At 42.0% G+C, this 22,564-nt stretch overlaps 1 protein-coding gene across 2 annotated transcripts in view; it reads right to left on the reverse strand.

Moving 5' to 3' along the window:
* LOC111265743 (uncharacterized) overlaps window positions 1–21,445 on the reverse strand; it is a 23,963-nt gene extending 2,518 nt beyond the window's left edge. The window contains exons 1-6 of one of the 2 annotated variants that reach the window (XM_022842645.2): window positions 20,123–21,445; window positions 6,462–6,659; window positions 4,222–4,933; window positions 3,668–3,878; window positions 2,699–3,357; window positions 2,209–2,437 (exon numbers count right to left, since the gene is read on the reverse strand). In XM_022842645.2, coding sequence (XP_022698380.1) covers window positions 2,287–2,437; window positions 2,699–3,357; window positions 3,668–3,878; window positions 4,222–4,933; window positions 6,462–6,659; window positions 20,123–20,288 — 2,097 coding nt within the window. In that variant the 5' untranslated portion in view covers window positions 20,289–21,445 and the 3' untranslated portion in view covers window positions 2,209–2,286. Of the gene's footprint in view, window positions 1–2,208; window positions 2,438–2,698; window positions 3,358–3,667; window positions 3,879–4,221; window positions 4,934–6,461; window positions 6,660–20,122 lie in introns of those variants that run through there. The other variant, XM_022842646.2, reaches the window with a different exon arrangement.
* Window positions 21,446–22,564: the final 1,119 nt, after the last annotated feature.

The following is a 22,564-nucleotide window of genomic DNA, read 5'->3' on the forward strand; positions in this document are numbered from 1 at the left end:
CCTAAAATCATGCCAGATTTCCCAATTTGTTTTTGCCATAACCCCAAGCGGTGTTTCTGCAATTTTAGCTATTCCAAGTGTACGCGTGGAGGCCGGAGTAAGTAGTAAGCTATTGGAATGAAAATCTATATTCATTCGTGTTGTTACTTTTTACGATATTTTTATTATATTATTATTAATAATGATAATAATTATTATGCTTGTTATAATAATAAGATTATTCGTATACGCTACTTTCAGGAAATATTTTTGCGAGCATTTCCTGCAGGTCTTGTCCGCCACCCATAATTATTTTAATTAAAAGCACTCACTAAGAATGTGTTTTCGTCTAGCCTTTCTTAAGTGTGTTTTGTGCAACTTCCCCATCTAATACTGATGTTGCCTTCTGTCATATTATTGTCATCGACAGAAATAAAGTACGTCTCAATACGTCCTATACAAGACATATTCATTCCCTTGCTTTACTTTTATACGCAAACATCAAACAGTGTTCAGAACAACATAAACTCACTTTAAGTTGTGACCGATGACATCGCGTGAACATTTATCATCGTGCATATATTCCTTGTGTAGATAAAAATATGTACCACGTGTATACAGGAAGAAAACGTTTTCAAAATTATAATATAAAGATATTTATATATAGTCATCTGATGTGTTCATTATATAATAACAATCAAACCACAATCAAACGCCAGCATTCACGTTGGTCGTTTCTATATTCTTACGTTGTATACATACGTTATTGATTGAGCGTCACGACCGCAAACTGCACAACATCCTATACGGCCGCGTGGCGCTATTGATCAGATCACCGAGTTTGCATTTTTCTGCCAGCACATTATGCTTCGTTCTGTGCTGGGATCCCATAGATTTTAGCACATAGCCGCTGCAGCATAGATCCTATGTCAGAGTTACAGCAGATCGGCATTATCGCCAAAATTATTATTGACTTGATTCTGAATCGGATCTTACATTTCGATTCTGACGGGAGATCGGACGTTATTCCCACTTAACTGCGCTATGTTTTTGTGGTCGAGTAACCAAAAGCAGAGTAAGAATTTTATGTTGATATATGGAGGCCAGCGAAATAAGCTCCGTTTGTTAGAATCCGACGGACAGCGTCATCGTATCTGACGCCACGCTATTCCAAACAAAAATTTTGTCATCGACATTAATCGCGCCGCTCTTTAACGCACGCTCCCGTATCACGGTATATAGCACAGGGATATGATACTTTTATGGTTATTACTACTATTATTACCATCGCAATTCTCCTTTTTCTCAAATTAACAGTTATTTATTATTTGTTTACGTAATAAAGCAATGCAGAAGTTCTACGTAAAGGGTAACAATAGTTTTCTGTGACTTAGTGCTCATTGGGTTGTAAAACCACCGTGGCAGAAGTACGTCTGCCCTTGCTAGGTTTGGCCCGGAGGAGGTACAACAACAAAAATAAAACTAGCAGATATTAAACAAACGGACCGGCTTACTATGTAACTAACTGATACAAAACTAGGCTGCCTTTGCTTCGCAGCAAATTCACTTGTTCACAATATACAGCGAAACTGTCAACAGGTCAAAATCCTAGCAAAGGTCTGTAGACATGTTCTACCGTGCTCTGTGTGTTTTTCGAGTAGGTCTCGAATTCCTTTTGTTTCCTTTGTGAAAGAAACACAACTTCGACATATACTTTGTACACGGACTAATGCAGCATCAACGACACCATGCAGAAGCGTGTCGTAGGCAAAGATCCTAATTATGCTCATTATGACGATTTGCCAACGTTGAATTGATTTAGCCACCTTTGAACCCTCCATAAAAAAAGTTACACAGGAGAATTGCTCGTCCATGATATTCGGTCCTCCGTCTTACTGCTCATCGGTGCAGCTTTTCATTAATTATATATATATATATATATATATGTAGAATATACTCAAGGTGGAAGGTGTATGTTGAAATTGAAGGGGAATTGCGCAATAGTCACTCCATAGGAGTGATCTTTTGGAAAAGCACGCTTTGGGGTCCATTCGGTGTTTCCCCTTCCATCCGAAAGTCTACACTTAACGATATCGTACGACTTCCTGCAAGCAGCACTGGAAAACTAGCTCGGCTATCGACCCATGAATATCGTCGAATGAACAGCTCCATTGTCGATAGCTGACCCAATACCGTTAACTGGACAATTGATCTTTAGTTGCTAGTTGATTTTGTGTATACGTCTGGCTAAAAGCCTCTAAAAATGTTCGCTGGAGCTTCTTTGCGTAGCATGATTGAAGGCGCTGCTCAGAGGTCAAGCGGTCTTGGTGGTTTTCTATGCATATAGTAAAGAGCTTGTTCCGTCAGCGCGAGCTGGTCCCGTGTTTTGCCGGTTAGCACAGCGCCGAAGGGTGCATTGGCAATGTTTTCCTGCGAGGCAGCAATCAGCGGCTCGAGTCTGTTTAGGACATTGATAGAAGAAATACATACGGCAAATTGGACAGCTGGTTTAACAGGGCGCTCTATCAGGGCGTAGCATAAAATTCCGAGTAGTTGTATATTTTTTAAATATATAATGGCATCTAATCCAAATACGACACCTTTATACCTAATGCCAAGCATGGCCATAGGCCCCATACCTTCTTTTAAAGTTAGGGTAATCTGCAACCGTTACTCAGCTCGCAATATACTGGTGAACTGTAATTATGCTTATACGTACCGCTTCTTGTACTTGTGTTGTTGAATCATCGAATTTCCATGACTTTGCATAGTACTTGAGTTGGTTGACCAGTGATCGAGATCGACGTTCGGGTTTCTTTCGATCAAGGCTTCTCTCAGTATTTGAGGTGGGGAATGAGCAAAATGTACGGAGCTATCGCCAATGAGTGTCTTGCTTGGTGTTTCTGGATAAAGATAGTCTTCATTAACAGGTGGAAGCTTCTCGTTAGCCCAGGATTGATGCAAAGATTTGCGAGCTTTACGAGGACCCGGCCCACCTGACGAGCCATTGCCACTATGAACGGATCCGTTCTCTTTTTCCGACTGACCAAGCTGATTGCAAGTGGCTACAAAAACTGCCTGAGGGCCTGCCACAGGTGTGATCAGGTCATCGAGTTCGTCAAGGGTCGGCCCTGTGTTCGTCCTCTTCTTTTCAATTTCAGCCAGCGCTCGCTTAAAAGGTGTCGGCGTTCGGGGAGTAGTAGCGTTATCTCGTTTTGACGGTGTCCGTGGCTGGGGGGCAGTTTTAGGCGTTGAGCACAGCATCGCAGATGGGCTAGGGGGAGACGATAACACGGACGTGTCCAGAGGCGGCCCGGAAGAGGACGGCGTTTGCGGCTGCTTGAGGAATTGTGAGGGTGAAAACGTACACGACGTTGGCTGGTTCAACAAAGCAAACAGAACAAAAACAATCAAATTGCAATTCGAAATGAGCAGAGTCAGAGTACGATGATCAACCATTTGTGAGCTCGATAGATGTCAATGGAAAAAAACTGTATTGTGTAGCCTATCTCAAATATGCGACGAAAGCCGTATTTTAATTTCTTTCATTCTCAACAGTAACAATTTACGATGCTTTGGCTGAGCTTGAGATCACCAGTTGTACAGTGTACCTATAATCCTTGGTGTACGCAGAGACGTAACCATATTAATCGTATATATATATATATATATATGTATATATTCCTACCATTGGTATGTCGTATTTAACATAACCACCGGGCCGAAGTGTCACTTGTGAAGTGGGTAAGACGGGGGCTGCGTTATTGCCAGATATCGAAGTCGTTTCATCGAGTTGAGTCGGTCTTCGCCGTTTGAGAATGGGAGGCGTTTGAAGGCACCGTTGAGGAAGGTTATCTGCCATCAGGTAGCTCTGGTGTTCTTTACGCATTGTGGGTCGCCTGAATTTTGTGTGTGCGCGTGAATACAAGTCGGGATTACGACAAAATTATTACTCAAAAGAACATTGCACACCATAGCAAGTATTGAAAACTAAGTAATTCTCAAATCTTATTTTTTAAGTAAAATACAAACTTAGATGTACGTTAACAGTAAATACAGAAGTATGTTATTAAATTTAATTTGAGAATAGAGATAGTTAAATATATATATATAGAAAGGGCGAGAGGTGTATTATACAATGAAGTTTGAAGGTAATAACGATTCAGTCACAGTTCTTGCGATATAAGAAAAAAGCATATTTGCTAGCATTTAACGCAATCATTGTCTTTCTATGCTACTTACAAATCGTATTGCTGTGCGTAAGGTGAAATCATGTTATCCTGATTATTCTCATTGTAGTCCTCCTCCATATCCTGTAGCTCTTCAACTTTGATATCATTCAGGGGCGAAAGCATGTGGTTCACGTCATCACTTTTAGCCGGCGACGGCGATGGATAACAAGCAGTACTCATCACGGCTGTAGAAGTTGCCATTCGTTGTCCGTGTTCGTCCATCTTGACGCCCATTCCACATCTTGGAAGTCCGCCCATATTTGTGTTGTTCACGTTAAAGAAGTCATCCTGCTGCCATACCGGCTGCATTGAATCTGTCGAAGATGTAGGATAGAACTCGTCCAACGTCTCCGCTTTCTGGAGATTTGTTGTATCCTGCAAAACCATCGATGACGTATTTCCTGACAAGCTGGCGTCACACGGCCCCGAATTTGTTCCCATGCCAAGTTCGCCTAAATTTTGACGTTTCGACTGAGATTTTCGCTTAGATGACCGCGAATTCTCACCACCTTCGACGCGTTTTTTCAGTGTCGAATTCCAATGATTTTTAATAGCGTTATCGGTCCGACCTGGCAACAATTTGGCGATACGCGCCCATTGATTGCCCAGCTGCGAATGGTACTGGATAATCGCATGCTCTTCCTCACGTGTCCACGCGCTCTTTTTAATGTTCGGATTAAGATGGTTGTGCCATCGCTCTCGACATTGCTTGCCGATTCGACCTAAAGAAAAAAATGATTAGGTAAAGCTTCCTCAACTAGAAAAAAACGCTAATTATAACGAAAATGTCATATTTTATGGCCGATACAAACATTTATATTCCCTGTAAGATGGCTACTGATAAGATTATAGACATATAATCTATGAATAAGTGACAAAAAAACATCAATATTTTCGATTAAATTTCATTGTTGTTTCCGAACGACCTGGTACTTAACTTAGGGCTCAGATAAACCACGTAAACCTCTAACATGAGGGGAAGCTCACACAGATGAATACTGTACCTCTCACCAGAACAATGACATTATAATGATAAAATAGGCTTTCACTGTTGTTTGTTACTGATTCAGCCTCGAATCTTGCTGCGACTCAAAATTATCAGTCACGTTGTAAAATTGGCAGCCCTACACTGGCCTCATCTCCATACTTGGAAACAGGTCGTCAGCACACCATGTGATCAAAACGACAATGTCCCATACGTGCCAACCTGTGCATCTACATTTATCAATATATCATGGCACTTCATTCCGATTTTTTTCCTTCTCAATAAGTCTGCCTGCCTTTGTTTAAGTAAACTTCATTGTTGTGAGCTAGTTTCGCCTACTTCATGTGCTCCGCGGACGATCTATGTGTGACGCGTCATATATGGGGACATCTCTTCAGCAGACAGATCTCGCTTCATCTCGGTGTACGGTGGTGGGTCAGCCGTGCTTCGACGGACTTGTCAGGCGGAACCGAGCAAATCAGCGAAGCATGACCGAAACAATGGCTGCACCGGCGTCCTAGGCAGAACAGAGCAACCACAGAAGTTGCGGCATTGTATGCGATTAAGCCAAACCAGGCCAGGCGATCTACTAGAACAGGTAAATGACTCGGGGACGAGATGAAACCACTAAATACGGCACCACAGTTCTCAGTAAATGAGGGACGATGTGGAGGATTCGCTCTTGCGAGAATTTCAACCTAGGAAAGATTCTCTATGTTTCGAGTTTTACGTTCGGTATCGCCGAAACAAAGTTTGTCTGCCTAAGCCCGGGTTCGAACCCAGACAATAGTGTATCCCTAAGATAGGAGGGACCACGGGGATGAATAGTTATCGTTTACGAATGAACAGCTTGTTTATGTGTGGGAAACAACGAACAGGCAGTATACAATGAAGTGAGGATGGCATGTCGGGAACGCAGCTCGGCCGTGCCCAAACATACAAACATGCATGTAATTGTAGGTAGGAGTGGAAAGTATCACATGCACGGGTACATATAGCTTAGCCGTAGAAAATATGCGAAATGGTCCTAACCATAGCATAGTTAACTTGTTAACAGCACTTTTACAATATGCTTGATTGAGTACACTGATTGAGTACGCGTACGTGAAGATGGCTGGAACATATCCGATTAAATTAATAGATACGCCAGTACGTCATCGTTTTTGAAAGTGAAGCGCAAGCGAGCACAGGCAACAGCCGACAGTAGCCCTATAGAAAATGACATAACAAATTTATTTTTTGCTCTATTATGAAGCTTAATGTACCTTTAAGGTGTTTGGCGATTACGGTCCAGCGTTTCGGTCCGTACTTTTTAACAAGTTCTACAACTTTCTCGTCTTCTTCTTTCGACCAGGAGCCCTTGACAAGTTCCGGATTGACGACCTTATGCCATCGCTGCTGGCACTGAACGTCCGACCGATCCGAGAAATGTGAAGCAATAACAGCCCAATCACGATTTTGACCTACAATAAACAAAAAAGAAGTTATCTCGCGTTATTCAATTAGGTTTTTCTGTTATTTGTGCTTGCATTTTACCTTTAACGTGTTCCACTCTTGGCCAAATTGCAGAGTTAAGTTCGTGTCCGTTAGCCATATCGTATGTCCCTTAAATGTTTCGTAGATTCTATTGGATTTACTGCCCTCTGTCCACTTGGTCATAGTACTATTTTTAAGAGTTCGCGCGAAATCGCTTTTCTGCAAGTTTCGCCGTAGCATTCTGCAACGCTTTAGTGAAGCTCATGGATCCATTAAATCATGTTTTGTGGAGCTTCCAACACAGCAGCGTTTGAATTTTTAAGCGCAAAAGATATGGAACAAGACTTCTAAAAAACATTTCTTTATCGTATTCACACATGTTTAATTATCATCGCGAGCTTTGTCACAAACCGCAGAGTACAGCGTATACATTCGATCGAACATATAATGTATTCGCATCTCCTTACTTTTTTTAAATAATAACATTAAAAACATTATTTTTAAATATAAAATATTAAAGATAAAAATATAAATAAGAATTTTTCCTCGATAAGCACTGTTTTTCTAGACGCAGTCTTATGTCCGATCGTTGTCGTTTGATTCGTGATTATTTGTTCCGTCCATCAGCCGTTCACTCACCCTTACCACATTTACCAGAGTCTAACATCGAGATCCAACGTGCACCGCAACAAGTTTTTCCCATAGCCCTGTATATATACTGATATAAATTCCGCCCTAACGAACGCGAGAACCTGTTGCACTCTCACGAAATTGCTCGTCGCCTCATGTTTTTTTCATTTGTGTTTTGTATTGTGGTCAGTTCTGTGTATGATGCTACTGCTACTGCTATCATCCTGCTTTGTAATTTTTATGCTAAGCTACGAGCGAATAATAACTTTGCCCTTGCGTTGTGAGTTGTTGGCCCACCCTACCTCCTAACTCTATGAAACAGCAACACTGTGTATATGATCACCGACCCATCACCTCGGCGTCGGCAGAATCTAGCCCTAATTTGAATATTGTCGAACAGTATTCTGTCTGAGGTAATATTTCAGTAAAAACTTCTTTTTCTGGGTTTTCTCCTCTGTCTGCTCCATCTGGAGTATTATTTAGCTTATACTGTTGCCGATTCCTCTAAGAATAACAACATCAACAACTGGAAGAAAAACGTGCGCCGATAAATTCGCTTTCTCAGTCGTCTCGCTTCGATCCATGGTCCTATTGACCGAATCGTATGGTCGCAATCCATCAGTGATGGAAATAGAAGAGGCGTAGGGGCGTGAAAGACTGACCGGTGTTGCCTCTACTATTCTCCTCATGGACGAATGAAGTCCTCCCTCCGTAAATCGACGCCATCATAATTTAGTTGAATGAGCAACATCTAATGGGAACGTTGCGTAAAGGCTACCTCGAAAGCCGTTCGAACAAATGCGCACGACGACAGAATTCATCAACGTGTTTTTTCTACCCACTGAACTGTGTTAACATTACACAGTACTGACAGAGCTCTTTTAGAACTCCCTTCGAAAGTCACTTTCGTTGCTTTTTTAACAATTCGGTCTAATGAAGCTAGGCTACTGATATTCCATAGCTGTTCACCTTTTTAACAATTTCTCCATCGACAACATCGTACAAAATTTTCTAGAATTTGCGTAAGGTAAACGAACGTAGCCCCAAATCAAGCAACAAACAACGCGAGTAACCCAACCAAGAAAAGAATGCCCGCCAAAATCCAAATCATCACCGGCGGCACTGCCGCTCGTTGCAGCGAGCAAAGACGATGGATCAGACAGTGGCATATTAGCGCCAGCAGCAGCGATGGCGGCAGCATTACAACAGCGTCCCACAAGCGTCGCCGCCGGCCAAGCCTTTTCATTTTGGCGCGTCGCCATAGCTCTCTGATTGTTCTCATCTCTTCCATCTCGTCTTTCTTCCTCTTCATCTTTCAGCGTCGACGCGGTGCGAGAACTGGCTTTGGCCTGCTCGGCCAATATTGCATGTCGGTGTCCTGCCCTATCGCTGCTGTCGTGGCTGCTAATATCAATGTGGATTCTGTGGTGAGCGTCACTGCTGCTTCTCGGCGAGAAGGATGGATCACGGTGCTCGAAGAGCGTCTGATTGGCGAACCGCGCACAGCCGATCAAGTGTCCGATTGCGCAGGTTTTTTACGGTTTTGATTTGTATTTCTGCGTCAACTTAGACGACTCAGAACACACAACAATGACGGCGGTAACAATAACAACGATAATAACAACAGGCACGAGTTTTAGGCAAAAAGCGGTAACAAGCAAAATGAATGAAGAGTACATGCAGTAGTGACGCGACACTAACACGAGGTCGACGAAGACCTTTCGTATCTACAGACATCAAAAAAGACAGCCACTGTTATGGTTGACGTTGTCGGGTCCTGCTTGTGTTTTAGCCGACGCAAGCGCGCGACGGAGGACGTTTTCGTACTTACTTTCGTACTTGCTACCTGCCTGCCAACAATAAAGCCAGAACCATGCTATGATATGAATTCTGTTGAAGGCAGTGACGGTTGTATCCTACCTGATATAGACAGATACGTATAGTAATGGGCTAGGTGGACCGGCCTATTTGAAGGCTCCATACGAGCGAAAGAAAGAAAAGCCAGGGGACAAAAAAACTCAACTTAGGCGACATTAACAAAAACGAGGCGACCGGTAGTCATCAAATGCTCGTCGACCCCTTTGGGCTTTTGGGCGCTTTCGACCAGAAGCAGCACCTATCATAGTTGTAATACGCACAACTCGCCACGGCATTTTAGCCCGGCTCGGTATAAGCCAACGCACCTGGTCGCTACGTCGTCATCAGAATCGCACGGTAGAATCACCTTGACTCTAGACGGATCGAGTGACCATCGTCGTTTGTAGCAGTAACAAAAAACAGAAGCTGTGTGAGAGATTCGTGAACATCGTTGGCGCTGCCTAGTAATTTCCTAATAACAATAATAATCATAACGAATGATGGGATGGGATCCAATGTAGACTGGATGACGCAGCACTGAAGATGGCGATGGGGCAAATATTATATACGTAGGTAAAACTAATAGTCAGTGGATATCTTTGGATAAATATAAATCATGGCACGATAACAGTATGACAATTGAAACAGTAGACATTGAAGTACGAGATTTTATAACGAAATGCAGTTATACAACAGAGGCCGTTTCCAAGATCACTCCAGATATGTAATCTTGAGCAAGTCTACACCAGCATACTGCTTGCCAGATAGCAAAATTAAGACTTATAAACTGATTACGAAGAAGATGTGCTTCAAAGGGAGATGCCAATTGAGGCCATTCAGCCACGGTCATTGGCTGAATAGAATGAACGATAAAGGAACGAACAGGTAAAAAAAAATATCAGATCAGACACGTTAGGCTAAGCACCTGCTCTGTTGTTTTTTGCTCTTACACATTGTGACCTGCGTATAATTTGAAAGGCCTTTGACAGTACAAATCGCGCTCCGAATGAACAAGTAGCTTTGGCAACGTCGGCGTCGACGCACTGCTTCCGCCTGTCGTATGTCTTTCCGACGCTGTGTTGATTACCGAAACAGCAAGAAAATTTTCCTCGGCAATCCGTCTGTTGAATCAGGCCGTCACCTTGCCATAATCCCGAAGTGTAATTGAATCAGCTATTTCATTACATACACCGAACTGACCTGTAGATACCATTAGTCAACTTTTATATAGTCCTAATTGCGACGAAGAGAGGAATGCGTCCGTTCGCTGCCACTACGCATAGCTGAGTTGTCGGATCGTCCCAGCAGCTGGCGGCCCGGGTTGGGCGCCGGTCGGCCGCTCGGGATGTAACATCAATCTCATTTTGCGCAGGAGCTAAGTTTCAAATGTAGACAATGTGCCAGCAAGCAGAAAATCTCCTTGGCTTGATTGGGTAAGTCTAAGTAAGCTACAAGCTGACGGTAGCCTGCCGTAGTTGCCTCTTTGGGTGGTGAATGGTAATAATGGAGTACCTACCAGCGTACAAAAATGATACGGCCAGAGTTTGTCTTTAAATCCCGAAAGCTACTGAACAACGAAAAACAGAAATTATCGTCAGAGGCAAAGCTGTGAAGGTAGTAGCGGTTGAAAGCGCATATGAAAAGTCATGTAATATACATATAACGGTAAGCCATTCATAGATGTATATCCAATCTAGTCGATTTATAAAGATTTGTCGGCGTGTGTCGCAAGTAACAGCGCTTGCCTCGAATAAGTATCTGCCCTCTTCGTACATATGGCCATGGACCTGCCTCCTTTGCTTTCTGTATATTCGAATCTGTTCGTGCGCCATCTCCGAGTCCCCCCTCCTCCCCCCTCCGTATTTGTATGCAAGTCTCGCTCTGTCTGAGTATATATATATATGTGAACGCTATCTTATGTTCGACCGTCAAGCGCGCAGCCGAGTGCGACTAGTTTAGCCGGGGGCTGATTCGTGATATTCTCATCTTGCCATATGTGCATGCCAGAATTCCAGACCGTTCCCATGACTGGCCGCCTCAGCTGGTGGCGACTGGAGATGTAGTCTGCCACCAATGCACCATGAAGCAGCATTACGGGATGGGCTAAGCGAAACAAGCTTGCTTTAGGCTAAGTCTAGAGGATTGAATCGATGGAGGCACCAGCTAACGATAACCCTACCAGGGAGAGGACAGAAGTACCAGCCCTCAATTGCTGCCACTGTCGGCATAGTGAAAAACACATGCATCACATTAGGCGATGAGAAATGCCAATTGAGCCCGATAGGAGCAAGTTCAATGTGGCTTTCGCCAGGACAACCTTATTATTCTCGCCTGTATCTCCCCTGGGGGGGAGTGGTGCTTGACTAAAAATAACGGAGACGGCAAAAACAATGGCGACCTACACAGGTCACTAACAGCAGTTGAGTCAGCGCAAGCAGATAGAATACGGGAATGCTTCAGTCTTGTGAGATTATAACCATTTTATGTTTTCTATGAATAGTAGCCGCATTTTCGGCCAGTATGTTATAACATCACTCTATTTTTTTCGTACAATAGGTCTATGCATTTCACAGATTGAGTAAATGCAGCCTTGCGTAGTGACACAGCGACAGCGTGATCTTCCGGAGATCCGGGATTCAGCCACACCTAAAATGGCTGAGCGAAAAATAAATGCACATCCAACCTCTGACGGAAGCTTATCTTTTGTCTCTTCCGGACCAAAATACCTATTGGAAGTTAGTCGCGCTAAATTCCTGGACAGCCTGCTACATCGCCGCGTTGAAATACTAGTAGTAATAGCATTAGTAGCAATAAGACTCATAGTAACAGCCTAACGAGGAACAGGACAAAACGGGCACGCAACACCGACGACCCATCCAAAAGCCAAAAAAGGCCAGAGGAGCAGCCAGGCACAATTAGACACAGGATCTTCGCAAAGAGAAGAGCTAGGTATCTAAGAGCAGTTGCTGTTGTCGAGTAGTGACTCGAGAGGGTGCCACTTCTCGGCCTACCACCAAAACCTGATGACGGTCCTGAAGCGAGGCCCGGCTCCGCCACCGATACTTAGCGCTTAGGCTGCTGTGGTGGTCCAGGTATGCGTTGTTGGCAGAAGACGATGCCTGTGCATGAGTTTCGCTCTGCTGTGTAGATGCATGTGACTGCCTAAGCGGCTGATGGCAGCTTTTGTGAGAGTGTTGCAGGCCGTAGCATGTAGGCCTGGCTCACGGTGCTCGCATGTCGCGGCGGAATGGAATGGAGCTTCGCCGTTCCTCCCGAATCGCCGACTTGCCTGACAGATAGGACGGCTGGATCACAAACAGCGAGCTAGCTAACCCTCCTGAGATGGTTCCGCTGCTGGCACACCCGGAGTAGCTGGGCTCACCGCTAGGGACGGGAAGCATAGCAGCAGTGGCGATCAGAGTCAGTAAAATAGTACATGGCCGAGACACCATCTGCCGTACGCCGTGAGTAAGCCAGAGATTGGCCGAACGAACGAGCTGGCTGCCAGCTTTAGAGCAATGGCACGGCTGCGATAAACTGTGTATGGTGCCTATGCCAGTTCTATATAAGTAAATCTATATATCTATCCACCCGATAAATGAGATATAGATGGTTCACTGTGTATCTGTATTGTGTGCGAGTGTGTGTGTGTGTGTGTATGTATTTGTAGAGCAAGAAGAGGTATCAGTGGTGGCCGCAGCGAATGATGACGAAAAATGGGGCAATACCATTCAGCCAGTCAGTACTGTTTCTGTTGCCGCTGTTGATACTACTGTAGAGACAGAAAGCTCTGCCAGGCTGGGATAAGAAGCAGCCTGGAGCGCCCTTACCGGCAGTACTCCGTCCCCGGCGATGTCTGTCAGAACGGGAACAGCCGCCGCGGTCTGAGCTTATCCGCTCGGCCTGAACCGGCAGCAGCCAAGACGCCCAGCATGGGTACATACCAATCGGGACTTACACTCTCACGGCGATACAAACACAAATGCATTACACGGCAGCAGTTGCCAGGGGGATCCCATCAGACGAGCGCGCAGGCAAACTGCGAACGTTCAGGATTCATTCGAAGCCCGGGACAGACCACATTCAGCGTTTTGAACGCAGACATAGTCGTATTGCCGTAAGTCGAAGTACTGACAATGACTTCGGTGGCGGCATCAGCGGCTGTGGCAGTGACGAGTTCCAACTGAGGTTCGCCTACCATGACTACTCTGGCAGCACAGAAATTCTGCCGCTTACTTTATCTACTACTTCTTCTACATGGATGGTTAAGAGCCTGGAGACTGCAGAAGGTCTACGGTGACTTTGCGACTACAACACTGCCTACAGTGATGCCGAGTTGTTCAGCCGGATTTCTCCCAGATCAGCCAGACACGGTGGCCACAGAACATCGCAAACTCTCCTGTCTAGGAAGCTACTCAAATTCGGAGCGAGATCATCCCAGAAGACATGGACGACGCTGAGACAAAACAAAGGGAGCTTAGACGACCATTACGGAGCTGAAGGCATTCAGATATGGGCGTACGTCGAACTGATAGATAAATAACAGTAAAACGCGTAAAATGAATATCGTGGAAGATCTGAGCAAACTTCTGTGGAGCTGATGATGATGGCGATTAAGAGAACGGCCATTGACGGCTAGCGAAAAAGTTGTCTGAGGGCCCTCTCATAGTTAGATTCCCATGGGGTAAAAGGATTGTAGAGACATCCTCTCCAAAAGAGTACAGTTTCCGTCTTCTTTGTTACGAGCACTCGTAGAATGCTTTCGTCGTGTTATTTGAAATAGTCGATTGTTCGAAAACAAATTAGTTATCACGAGTTTGACCATAAATTGAGATTGCCTGAGATTACGCGTGAGGACAAAACTGAATATGTGCGAATGGAAAAAAAATGAAATACTACAATAACTCACAATGCAGAATAACTAGGTCGAGGCGATATTTACAAATATAAAACATTTTATGTAAACAGAGCTTAAATGAAAGTAATTGTTTTATTGTATCGTACCTATAGAAAACGACCTCTAGGCCTAGAAGCAAAACATGGTGCCTCTAACATCGTGTACCCTAAACCATCGATCATATAAAAAAAAAAAATCGTGGAATTAATATTCAGCATATGTCTATAATTATAATATGCAGGGTCTAACCACTACATGGCCATATCTGAATATTGTGTTAGTGCCGTTGCAGTTGAAGCTTTCTCCACTGTTTTAAAGTAGCGTTACTTAAGCTGAACCACAAAAAGCATAACCATAAGTATTGGTAATTTGTGGATACAGACTCATACACATACCCAACATAAGTGGTGACCACAATACGTAGATTCATTAGCATGATTAAAAACAGCAACAATCATCGCATCAATTTCGTTAGCTGAAGTGACAAGGCGAATAAGAAACTTGAATAGTTAACTTTTCATTCTGAATAGTTACTTTCAGGTACTCTAGATTTGACATTTTAAAGCTTTCACGGTCAATACATATTAGCCTACTACTGAAAATAGACTTTTGAACAATTTTTTTATGGCCAGAAGGCGTTTATTATTAATTGCTTCAGTAGCTAATATCGTGGTAAGCTGGGCTATTCGCTAGAAACTTTACGCGAAGTTTAATAGGTTTAAAAGGGGCCTAATTTCAACATAGCTACTAATAAGAAGTCCGAGAAACGCTTCGAAGTTGGACACGTAATGACTTATGCCTAATATTTTGTTTTTCCTCTTCCACGTTTTGAGGTGAAGTTATAAATAAGAAGTAAATGCAAAAGTCAAGGTTAATATTACAAATCAACTCAAAAACGCTACTAAATTCAGCCAATTTAATTAAATCAACGCGAACGCCAATGAGGCCAATGAATGACTTAGAATCGTACGTTCTTAATATTTTTCTTCTTAATAAAATATATATTATGATTTCGTGAAACAGTCTTCCGAGGTTATGACCCCGTCTTCATTCGCTACAGCATGGTTTGTAATTACCAAGGACAGAAGTTATCAGGCAGTAGAATTAGTTGAATATCATAAACTTCTGATACATTGAACACAATTTTCTCTATTGAAATTCTGCGAAGTATTAGAAATTGACATGTGCGAATTCGCAATGCAGTACTCAAAAACTGTTTTTATAATAAAGGCACGAAAAGAGAACTTCCTTGTCATATATGTAAAGCCATTTTGAACTCTGCTGCAGCTCATCGCAGTCAAAATTGTAATCATATTGTGCGTTCCCATATATTATGAATGGATATGCCTTACGTAATTTTACTTAACACTCTTTGTAATAACATATTTGTTTTTTTGCGAACAAATGAATGTCCATGTTCCACTTTGATGAAAAATGATTGTTGATTCTAAAAATCGCGTTTAAAATATGATGAGAATCTGTACTAGATCAGAGTGAGCGTAAACCAATAATGAGTTTACCGTCGAGCAAAACATATATCTATAGATAAATTTGTGTTCAGGAGAAAAAACAGGGTTATCGAAAAAAAAAATTCGTTTCTCCAATTTTTTAGTAGATAGCTTATTTTCCTGAATTTTAGACTTGGGTATTACTCAAATTTCGTCCCACTCCTCTACACCTGCAGAAGAAACTGCGACTGAGGCAAATAAAATAATATTAATATGATTCTTGCATACACTAAAATGCACGGGTAAATTGAGTTCTTATTTAATTACTAAAATGTATTGGCCCCTTTGTATGCGCCGACGAGTGCTGCACCTTGACAAGAAAAACTAGTCAAAAATTAAAAGTCAGAAGAGTCACTAACGATCATGCAGAGAAAGATATATCGCAAAGCCTGAACATAAACGTTCAGTCGGGATAACAAATATACAGACTTACTATATCGAATATAATTTCTCTAATAACGCGCACAACTATATTCATCATATGTATTAAAACCTAAACTACCCATATGCCTCGTAAGCGAAACCATTGTTACTTCGCAATGAGATGGAGTGCTGTAGCTTGGGATCAGCTAGCGAGAAGTGTGTACTAGTAGTATGTGAAGAAGGGCAGTAGCGTTGCACCGGGTTCACGAAGTCACTATTTGCGCACTACTGATCAATAACAACGAAATAACCAGGTAGACGGCGCACTTAACGACTCTTAAACAAAAACAAACAGTTTCTTTTGTTAAACTATTTAATCTAAAATTGTCCTCGACCCTATAAAGGAAAGTGCCAACGAAAACAGAATTTATTGATTACAGCAAAAAGATCACCAGTAGTTCAGTACTTTCATGTATTAATATACCATTTCGACTGTAGGGGGAAACACATGTTTATTAAAACTATTCGTGCATTATTATTTATAGAACTTCTGCAGGGGCTGATAGCATTTATGTACATACACATATATTATTCTTTCAGTATAATAGCAATTCAACTCAGCAGCTAGCACTACGCAATCGTAGATAAATCGATTTCAAAGAAAAACAGAGCTTGAAAAGAAGTAATCGCTAAGGGATAGCTTTTGCAAACCTGCTAGTTAATAAGCCTTTTCAAGTCGAATTTTCTTGGTTTATTCTACGTGATGATCGAAATTTGCTCGATAATAATTTCGTTGTTGCACTCGAATCGAAACAATGAAAGATTATACCCATTCAATCAAGACTCGGCCTTCCTGTGGAAGTCGGTAAGCGTTTATCATTTGTAGTTAAGGCGAGAGTTATATTTTCGGTCAGAGATGTACAAATTTAAATGCGTGGTAAGCAGCCCGTTTTGCAATATCGATTACAAGTCACTTAACCCGGAAGCTTTGATACAGTCTTTTTGCCATTTTTGCTCACAGAGTGTTTAGAGTAGCGGCTATTAAGGCTATAATCTTAGTTAGAACCCCAGATGAAAACTTATTTTCGCGCTAACACAGAAAACTCTGGCAGGCATTCATGTTTTAAGCTTCTGTCATGCGTATAAATATTCCGGGCCAAGTAAAAGCTGTCGCCCTTTGATAATCCTTCTCCATCGCCTTAGTGATTCCATAACCATTGATTGACTGGCCGTATGAACGCTCTGGAAAAATTTGACCCTTACTATCGAAAGTGATCTTTTTTGTCGCCCTGGGGATAAGTTATTCACCACTTTGGTGTTGTCAAGATTTCTTCATAAGATCTTTGACAAGAGGTGTTTACTAACATGAGATTTCAGTCGGTTTTCGTCCTTGAAGCTATAATTTTTTCATGTTTTGGAATTAGTGCGAATAAACATCAGTGGATGGAAGTAGAAAGTTGTGTCGTATATAGCACAGTGACGTCAATGCTTGGAGTTTTATTTATGATTCGTTGCAATTTTGGGTGAACAAGTAAAATAAAAAGCAGAACGTCGTGAACCTCGACGCAGGGAAATGGTAATTCACGAAAAATTGCGCCTTAGAAGCTTAAATGTAGCAAATAAAAGATCTAACGAAAAACACAGGGGCGTATTGTTGTTATTATTGTTTTTAGAACTGATGGCAAGCAATCAGTCAAATTGTCCTTCGCCGATTCAACATTCCAGGTCATGATTCAGATCGGACGTTGGCCGACGATGAGACAAATCTGTAACGTACATCATTTTATAGGCGCATAACGCTATCAATAATCCTAGTCAGAACCTGCGCTATTGACTCGCGTGAATTGTCAATAGTATTTTGTTAACTACTATTACGTTGGGTTTGAATTACTGTAACTAAAGTACTAGTAAATTACCCAATAATGACGTCCTGCACACAGGATCTGTTCGAGGGAACAGGACCTTCTGTATCAGCCTGAAATTCAAACTACTGTGCTGAACAGGACAAATGTGTAAAACGGAACCAAAGTAGGTGAGGTATTTCTTAAACTCTTTCATGATGTGTGTCAGGTAGATGTTGTGATCGAGGTTCATATTATTCATGCGTCGTGACATAATATTATGAATGTCTGTCCGTTTCAAAAGCACATGCTTACACTGAGCTTTCAAGGACCGTTATTTTGGAAAGGACTTATGACGTCTCTATAATTTAAAATATTGGTTCTAAGATTGTGTGCCTACGGAAAGTCGAAACAGGCGTTAAGTTGATGGATGAGTTAGCCACTGACACGCTGAGGGGAACTGTGTTTTTTATGTTTGCATGACTGCTAGATGTTGTGTAGTACCTATCTGTGGCCGAACGAAGTTAGCTAGCTAGCTAGCTTTGGATCTTGATACGGGAGAAGGGTTGTGTGCGACAAGATGTATAGATTATGCAGGTAAGACAAATTCCACCACCTCTTTCTTGTTTCCTGGTTCAATCGGACCTAATTTAGTTGAATACAACCTGCATAAAGAAATAACTTTATTTATTCGCACAAATTGTGTAATATGTGTGCCCTTGGGAAAACCACAATGGTGGTCTAGGTTCAAATCGGAGCGTAGACAGACTTTGATCCTCCAGTAATGTGATTTGTTGTAAGCTACCAGAACTAGCCCTCTTATACGAGCATTCGTCAAATGTAGACAATAGCTGTTATTGTTCACACGTAAATCTCAGTAATGGCAGCTGAAAATCGAATGGAGAACATTTGGCTAATCAACACTTGTGCTGACGATGACCAATAAATCTTTAGCAGGGAATATCCAAGTTAAGATGTACTAGCCCCTATGAAAAGAAACTGGTTTATCAAATGGCCGTACATACGACGTTGAATGAGATTTGACTTGATAGCTAGTGAAAAATTAGATAGCGCAAACCTAGCGAATAACTCACAAAAGCCGAAAGTCGACTTGTAGACGATGTTTCCCGTTTGTTTCAGCGTTTTTTTTAAATAATGCGTATCTACAATGCTTTCGGCATCCGTTTTCATTGTGTCCGTTTGCAATCACGATACGAGTGACTTTCGAAAACAAGAACACAGCCACGCGGCTATGCCAGCAACCACCAGAATATTGAGAGTACACTTATGATTATCTTTTTATCACTACTGTGCTACCATGATTCTCCTCCGCCAAAATCATTCCTAGCCTGTTGATCTGAGTAGTTGATCTGAAAGGCCTGTGATAATTATATGCACAAGAAACTTTTCCCAACGATAACGTTGGTAATGTGTTTCTCGAACACATTGTAATCACATAAAATGGAAATCACTTTACACAATAACCTTACGGGAACGGCCGATTCTTAGGAATATATCATGGATAAAAGCATTAATTCTTTTTTTCATTTTCTCAAACAGGAATCGATTTCTTTTGGACCGTGCCCAATTACACAATTTACTACGAATAGCATTCCATTATTGCTCTGTATTCGTTGTACCAACGGGTCACACGGCCGGCATCGGGGCTCTGCAGCAGGCTCCCCGCTGTCAAGGTTACCTATTTTGGCGGCAAGTCACGACAGAACAGCCTATGATTGTGGGCTCCACTCAGCGCACCAGCTTCGTGTTTTCGAAAGTGAGATTTGCCCCATCAATCCACGAAGAGGCAATGGGATCAACTATTTGCGTATGTATGAAAGGAAAATTTAAACACGAAACATAAGACTTAAATTTCTGTTCGGATGTCGGCGGTGGTGATATTATCTTTTGAATCACAATTTGATTGCCTCAATGGAGCTGAATAATCGCGCTCGACAGCATTGGATACAGGCACTATTACATGGTAGCATCGAGCATATGGCGACGGGAGTCTGGGAGTTGTCTGTGGGCCCCAATCGAGACACAGCGGCATTAAGGAGACAGGCAAAATTCAAGCTCAGCAATAGTTGCTGCCGGGATAGCAAAGTACCCACATCACTACCTCAGCGAATCGCAGGCGCTGCAGTAGCGAAGCAGTACAGTGGTGATACTGACGTTGAGAAAATAGGAAGTGTTTTGTCGTACCACAATTTCGCACTAAGAACACGTGAGTAACATGACCTAGCAGAGTCATGGTGAGAATCGCTAGATCTAATAAACACCAACAGTTACTGTCAACGAATCGAAACCGTGGAGTTCACGTGTACACAATGATGGTTATACGGCAGGCTTACCTATAGACTGCACGAGCTGCTTCAGAAGTTCATCTTCCTCTTTTGTCCAGCGAGCTGAATTCTTGCTTTTGTTAGTACTCGAGCTCGACACGTTCCGAAAACTTTCGTCGTCGTAGCTGCTGTCGTCAAAATCGTCTAACATCATCATTGAGGATGTTGAATTCATGGTTTTGACCAGTGTCGGTAGATTAAAGGCCTATGAACTTTAGCAGGCACTTTGTTAGGTGTGTTGCACTGCACCTAAAAGCGTTCCTCTTAAACACCCATCTCGGCAATGTTGGCCACGGCACTAGTCCTTGGCACGCGAAGAGATTTTGCACATAAATGACTGGACTGAATCGACCTTTTGTCCGACAAATTTTGAGAGGACGCGCTTGCTAGTCGTGATTCGTACGAGCTTTATCCAGCCTGTATGTGAGCTGCCGAGGCCGCTCGCGCCATTTCAAATCAGCGGGAGGGTCTGCTCCGCGGAGCAATATTAACGGCGCTCCGGGAAAAGGCGGGCTATTCAAACAGGCTGGCTGCTCGGGAAAGGGTAGTGCGGGTGAACAGATGTGAATAACTTAGCAGACTATAAATGGTGCGTTGGTTACGTGTTTATCTATTAGGCTTAGAGATACGCAAGGTAGTCTGGATTTGAAACCGGGCAGTTGAGTAGACACGCTTCGTTTCACGCTGGAAGCTAGCTGTTGGAAGCAATGCTTGAAGGTCGTACCGGACGTAAAATTAATTATTAAAACGCACGTTTTAACGTTTTAACGCAAATGCCGTGCACGTTATTAAACGTCAGATATACATTGAGGGTGTGGTTGACTTAGTAGTATACAGCAGCTGCATCAAGAAAATGTCTGAAGTTCATTAAAATGCTTTTGATGCAGTATGCTAAGTTTTAAAAACAAAGTTGGCACCTACTACAAGATAGTCCAATTTAATAGTTTGCAACTGTATACGAATAATCATTGCTGATAATGTAATCTTATACCTATAATTTCAAAATAACTTAGTGGACGGTGAAGGTTAACGCGCTACCAAAGAAAGCTGAGTTTAACCTTCGAATTCCTACCTGGATAAAATAGACACTTGCTTTATTAATTCCTTATAATTAATTGTCCGTAATGCTATCAAAGAGGTGTATAATTTGACACAATGGGAACTCTTCTGAAGACTATGCAGTTTTAGGTGGCAGCAGTGTGATAGACTAAGAAACTCTTAAGTCTGTACTACTAAACCGAATGACCGTATGACTGTAATCTATTTCCACTATGATTGCAATTTATTTCTCTTTCTAAGAGATGTGACAAATAAATTACAGTGGAGAATAAAATATAAAACCGAGTCCTTTTATGGAATTGTTTTGTTTTAAACGACTATTAGAGAGTTGAGCACTAGGCGGGTCCATGCGCTACGATAATTCCTTTAAAAGTATACCGACAGCTTTAATCGATAAAACTGGTATAAGAAGCTCTACATGATGTGTTTGGCTCAAGAAAGTTTTTCATGCCACGCTTTGATGAACAGGACGACTCTGTCCCGGTCTATCGATATCTAACTTAGTATGTATCTTGTAGCTCTGAGCGACGAATGCTTTTTGTAACTGCAATATACATTTCTTTGATCTAGATATTTACGGTATAGAAATGGATACAAAAGTGACCCACACATATATGCTTTCATAGAGCAACTTTTTAATACCATCTCGGTAGTTTTAAGAAAATTGTTAAGACCAAGATTTTTAACATAGACCTTCACGAGCTGACATTTAGTCGGTCGCTTTAACTGCAAAATGGACATATGTATTCTTTTAAACAATTCATAGTTGTTTTGTTTTTCGACCTATGTTTTTATTCAAATATTTTGAATCGCCCTATCGCTGTAATGCTGGTTGGAATAAATCAAGGAGCATTTTGGCCAAAAGAAACACCTAGAAGTCACCCTAGAAATACGGTCTACAGGTAGTTATGTGTGCCGCACAAATAAACATACGTCCCTAGTTAAAACTGCTGTTTCCGACAACCTGAACTGTAAAATTTAGTAACGTTTGTTTTTGATCTGTCTAATATCAAAAATGCATTTTTTTATTTTTTTTAGTGAAGCGCGTTTAGAATATATTTATTCTATCTTTTCGAGGATTAACTTTTTTTGTCTATGGCTATAGCTGTAATGGGGTTGTGTACTACGTCCTTTAAAATGAAAACAACTTCTTCCACTAGGTAAATATATTTTCACAGTGCTACTGATAGAGAGTAGATAGAAGTCTTGATCTGTAGAACATTCACTGCTGCAAACGGTTACAGAAAACTTTGAAGATGTTGCTACCTGAATCAGCTGAGGTGTCTGAGATTGAGCTTCTGTTTCATTTTCTAAGAGCACGATTCAATAAAAATTAGTTCATAGGAGATCTGTTAAAACGCTAAAGCACCATACATTTTGTACAATCGGAAA

This window comes from Varroa jacobsoni, unplaced genomic scaffold (genome assembly GCF_002532875.2).
Source record: "Varroa jacobsoni isolate VJ856 unplaced genomic scaffold, vjacob_1.0 scaffold_1003, whole genome shotgun sequence".
Taxonomy (NCBI): domain Eukaryota; kingdom Metazoa; phylum Arthropoda; class Arachnida; order Mesostigmata; family Varroidae; genus Varroa; species Varroa jacobsoni.